We start from the raw sequence: 5,340 nt of genomic DNA, 5'->3' as shown, positions 1-5,340 counted from the left end.
ATATAATGTCTCACACCTGTATGGTGGGTACAATATAATATCTCACACCTGTATGGTGGGTACAATATAATATCTCACACCTGTATGGTGGATATACAAAATAAACAATCTGTAACACCTGTATGGTGGGTACAATATAATATCTCACACCTGTATGGTGGACACACAAAATAGATAATCTGTAACACCTGTATGGTGGGTACAATATAATATCTCACACCTGTATGGTGGGTACAATATAATATCTCACACCTGTATGGTGGGTACAATATAATCTCTCACACCTGTATGGTGGGTACAATATAATATCTCACACCTGTATGGTGGGTACAATATAATATCTCACACCACCTGTATGGTGGGTACAATATAATATCTCACACCTGTATGGTGGGTACAATATAATATCTCACACCTGTATGGTGGGTACAATATAATATCTCACACCTGTATGATGGGTACAATATAATGTCTCACACCTGTATGGTGGGTACAATATAATATCTAACACCTGTATGGTGGACGCACAAAATAAATAATCTGTAACACCTGTATGGTGGGTACAATATAATATCTCACACCTGTATGGTGGGTACAATATAATATCTAACACCTGTATGGTGGGTACAATATAATATCTCACACCTGTATGGTGGGTACAATATAATGTCTCACACCTGTATGGTGGGTACAATATAATATCTCACACCTGTATGGTGGGTACAATATAATATCTCACACCTGTATGGTGGGTACAATATAATATCTCACACCTGTATGGTGGACACACAAAATAAATAATCTGTAACACCTGTATGGTGGGTACAATATAATATCTCACACCTGTATGATGGGTACAATATAATGTCTCACACCTGTATGGTGGGTACAATATAATATCTCACACCTGTATGGTGGACACACAAAATAAAAATCTATAACATCTGTATGGTGGAGACAGTATGGTGGAATAGAATGTATAACATCGAGACAGTAAATAGAATGTATAACATCTGTATGGTGGAGACAGTAAATAGAATGTATAACATCTGTATGGTGGAGACAGTAAATAGAATGTATAACATCTGTATGGTGGAGACAGTAAATAGAATGTATAACATCTGTATGGTGGAGACAGTAAATAGAATGTATAACATCTGTATGGTGGAGACAGTAAATAGAATGTATAACATCTGTATGGTGGAGACAGTAAATAGAATGTATAACATCTTTATGGTGGAGACAGTAAATAGAATGTATAACATCTGTATGGTGGAGACAGTAAATAGAATGTATAACATCTGTATGGTGGAGACAGTAAATAGAATGTATAACATCTGTATGGTGGAGACAGTAAATAGAATGTATAACATCTGTATGGTGGAGACAACATAATTTAGATTACCTGTTTGTTGGATACAATGCATATCCTCTGTGTCTTTGTGATTGAGATTTTCTCTATAGAATAGTTTTTGTTCCTCTCATCAGTAATCCTTGCATGCTTCCATTGTAGACAAAAGGCATAATTTGATAATAATGTTGTCTTGATTGCTATTGGGCATCAATGCACAAATGACACTGAATGAATTTTATCTGAGCATAAACATCAACATCATCTCTGCCTGTGAAATATTATGCAAATAAGAAAGCTTGGATGACATATTTGAGAACTGGGTCAAAGCCTTTGACAACAAAATGCATTGCCAAGGAAGACATGTCGTGCTATTCCTAGACAATGCACTCTCACATCCATGCATGGAACTCCAGAATGTGAAACTTCAGTTTTTACCACCCAACACCACTTACAAGTCTCTGCCTATGGACCAAGGAATAATCCAGGCCATTAAGCTGAAGTACAGATGACGACAGCTTCAACAGATCCTGACGTTGATGGACAGCCATCCTAAACATACCGGTAGTCAACTGCTGAAGCAAGTGAATGTTCTGGACGCCATCTACTGGATTAACAGAGCATGGAAGGAGACAGATACCACTACTATCATCAAGTGCTTCAATGCATGTGGATTTGACAACAGAGACAATGACTCAGCTAGTAGTGCCCCTGTCAGTGATAGCAGTGATGATGATGATGATGACGACGACGATGACGACGACATCCCACTGGAAGGTTTCAAGTTGTCCAAGGACATTTTTGGTGTTGATTTTGAACAACTGAAAGATATTGACCAACATGTGGCTACTTGTAACGAGGAAACTGTCGACTGGAATACCAATGCAAAGTCACTACTGCAACATTTCAATCAAGATGTTGATGATGACAAAGATGACAATGATGATGACAACGCCAATGAGGACATTGATACACCTGTGACAAAATGTGATGCGCATGAACATTAAGATGGACTTCGTAAATATGCCCTCGCCAGTGGTAATGTGCAGATTTTGAACAGTGTGATGGACATTGAACATCAGTTGATCAGCAAAACTGCTTCACATACAAAACAGACAAAAATTAACAGCTTCTTTAGCCATCAAGCAGACATGCACAGAGATTAGGACTTTGGACTTATTGTATGATGTTGTGTAATCAGCACACAAATTGCATATTTTTAAATGGACCTCATTGACACTTACAAATATAGCTTCAGTTAAATGATTTTTTCTTGAGAAAAGTGTAATTACTATGATTATCAACACAAAGAAAATAATGTGACATGTTTTGTATGGTTTGACAGTAACTCTTCTCTTATTTTTATTTAGTGCTGATATAAATATGTAATTCTTTGACAATAGAATATCAAAAATTTAAATAATGATTTTTTTTGTATAAAAATTAAGAACAGATTGTAATTATACGTTTACAATGAAACAGGAATACTGCTTTTATCTTCACAAAGGATTGGTGCAAATTGATTATCTCCCTTTGATTCAAGAATTTTGGATGTTCATTTAAACCTTCATATAAAGACCACCTGTCTATAAAGACCGTTTTTTGATTTCCCCATGAGCGGTCTTTATATACGGGTTTGACTACCTGAAAATGATGGAGAAATGAGAGTTACATTGACGGGAAAGTGAATATTGTTTCTTTAGTGATTGTAAATGATAAAGTATCAGAATTTTGGTTGAGGGAAACAAAAATTTCTACCAGGAATCAACTATTTTATATGTGTGATGAGAACACTCCATGGAATAAGTCTTTATCGTTTTACGAGAATACCAGTTGGGGATCACCGATTAGACTCTTATATGTTGATTATCTAAGTTTTAAACAGTCCCCTTTCCTTATTGTTCAGTAACCAGTATTTAAAATTCCCTATAGCAATTGAACAATTCGTGTCATAAATCTATGTAATTTAACTTTAACCCTTGAGTTCACGGTGAGTTTGACCAGGGTTACTTGTTTACAAAAAAAAGGGTAGATCTATAGATCTTATTTCACTTTCTGACAAGCTTTGACTAAGCCTATTCAGGCTTGTAATACTATTTGTAGGTCTCTCCCAATCAATTATTTTTAAATTGCTACCTAAGCAGTTTGTCAACAGAAACAAACTGGCCCTTGTTGAACTTTACTTTGGCTACACATTTTGCAGAATTTATCAACTGATGAACAGTCTGCATCAGGCAGGGTCATCTTGATGTAGGTGGTTATTGTCTTACTGAACATGATGCTGAAGGCCCATCACATATCATCATGAGTGTCCTGTTCATGGACATAACAACTGTATAAGATATCGGCTTCCTGAGAAACACAAACAACATGGAAATGGAATTGAATCACACACCTTAGATCTTTACCTTTGGTTGGAAAGCCTTACGGTCTACTGACTAAGGTATCATGTACTGGTCATTTTCACATCACTCAAACAACCCATACTTAAGACTCAATAATTAGCAAAAAGATTGACTCCTATGGAAATGTATATACTACAAAATCTTTAATTTTCGTGGGGGATTTATTTTCATTGATTATTTAGGCACTCTTAATCCACAAATTCAGAAACTAAAATTAGTATAGATTTATTGTATTATATTTATCCATCAAATCAAGAGTCCATCAAATAGTGATTTTTTTGAAAAACTTTGAGAAAAAAGTAAGTCCCACGAAAATATATAATTTGACAGTATGTTAATATTAAAACATTCCCACGTTTTTTAGTTATAGCAGGAATTGTTTGTGTTGTCGGTACTTATAAGTCAGGGGTGGAATTATGGGTGGGTCCGGTAGTAGTGTTTTGTTCAGCCAATCGGAGAGTTTTCTAGCGCGATTTGGTCACAAGCACACGTAATTTTTTCTTTTTTGTTATGGACAACTTATCAGCGACAATATCCAGCCATGTGGACACTGCTGTAAAAGCCTCTCAAGAGGTTTTGTTATCCCAATTGAACACTTTAATTTCGTCAAAATTCAGTGCATTCAAGGCTCAAATCACTAATTCTCAAAAGGAAATTTCAGAAGCACAATAATCAAAGTTGCAAAATGATATTCTGTGCTCGGACTCTTACAAGTTTAACAAGAAGCATTGTGAAGAGAAACACAAGTTCAACAACAAAGTTGTTTCCAAGCTGCGGGAAGCGCAACAGATCAACCAGTCGGGAGACTTGGATAACGCACACCAAAAAATTGAGGAAGGTATGGCATTGTTACACCATAGGCAGAAGCTTATAAAGCTCACCGATTCCTCAGAGGCGGGCTGGAAGGCTGTTGATGGGTATGTGACCAACCCTATCACGTCGGACCCGGAGGATGAAAAACGAATAGACAGGGCAAGGTCTAGAGCGAACTAGAGAATAAAACAGTCGGCTTTGAAGGGGAAATCCAGGAGAGGTTCCTATAGTAGGAGATTTAATCAATACATCGTCAGCTCGGTCATCCCTTTGGAGCCCCAGCAGATACCGCAAGGTCAACAACACGGAACCCAGGACACTGGAGGAGAGAATGTCCCGTATTGCAGGGGAAGCAGGCTGCTGCTGCAAGGGCCAATGGTAAGATAAGTAATTCTTTAGGTATTAAGTTTATGGTACAGGATGAAAAGCTTTCGGTGGTAGAGAATGATGTGACTGGGGGTAAGTCTGTAGTGGTAAACAAAAGCACGTGGCAGCACATAGTCAGGCCATGCCCATTGGTAGGTTGAAAGGTCAATATAGTAAGTGGGAGCAGGCAGGAGCGTGTGAAGCGGTGTTGAATATTAACGCTCACGGTTATAAAATTCTGTTCAGGAAGCAGCCTTCTCCGTGTATGTTGTACAATAAGTCGGGGAGAGACAATCCTACATTTGTTGAAGGAGAGATTTTGAGACTGCTCTGCATAGGATCTGTTACGGAGGTAAGTGATCAGCCCCGGGTTGTTAATCCTCTCACAGTGGCGTACACTAGATC

General features: G+C 37.6%; 1 protein-coding gene across 1 annotated transcript; it reads left to right on the top strand.

The window, feature by feature from the left end:
* Positions 1 to 1,890: 1,890 nt before the first annotated feature.
* LOC132544840 (probable DNA-directed RNA polymerase subunit delta) lies at positions 1,891 to 2,358 on the top strand. The gene has a single exon (XM_060208490.1). It carries the CDS (start codon positions 1,891 to 1,893, stop codon positions 2,356 to 2,358), a length of 468 nt encoding a protein of 155 aa, XP_060064473.1.
* The last annotated feature ends 2,982 nt before the right edge of the window (positions 2,359 to 5,340 follow it).

This window comes from Ylistrum balloti, unplaced genomic scaffold, assembly GCF_031769215.1.
Source record: "Ylistrum balloti isolate Yb309-2 unplaced genomic scaffold, AGI_CSIRO_Ybal_v1 Utg369810, whole genome shotgun sequence".
NCBI lineage: Eukaryota > Metazoa > Mollusca > Bivalvia > Pectinida > Pectinidae > Ylistrum > Ylistrum balloti.
This window is presented reverse-complemented; position numbering and strand designations above follow the sequence as displayed.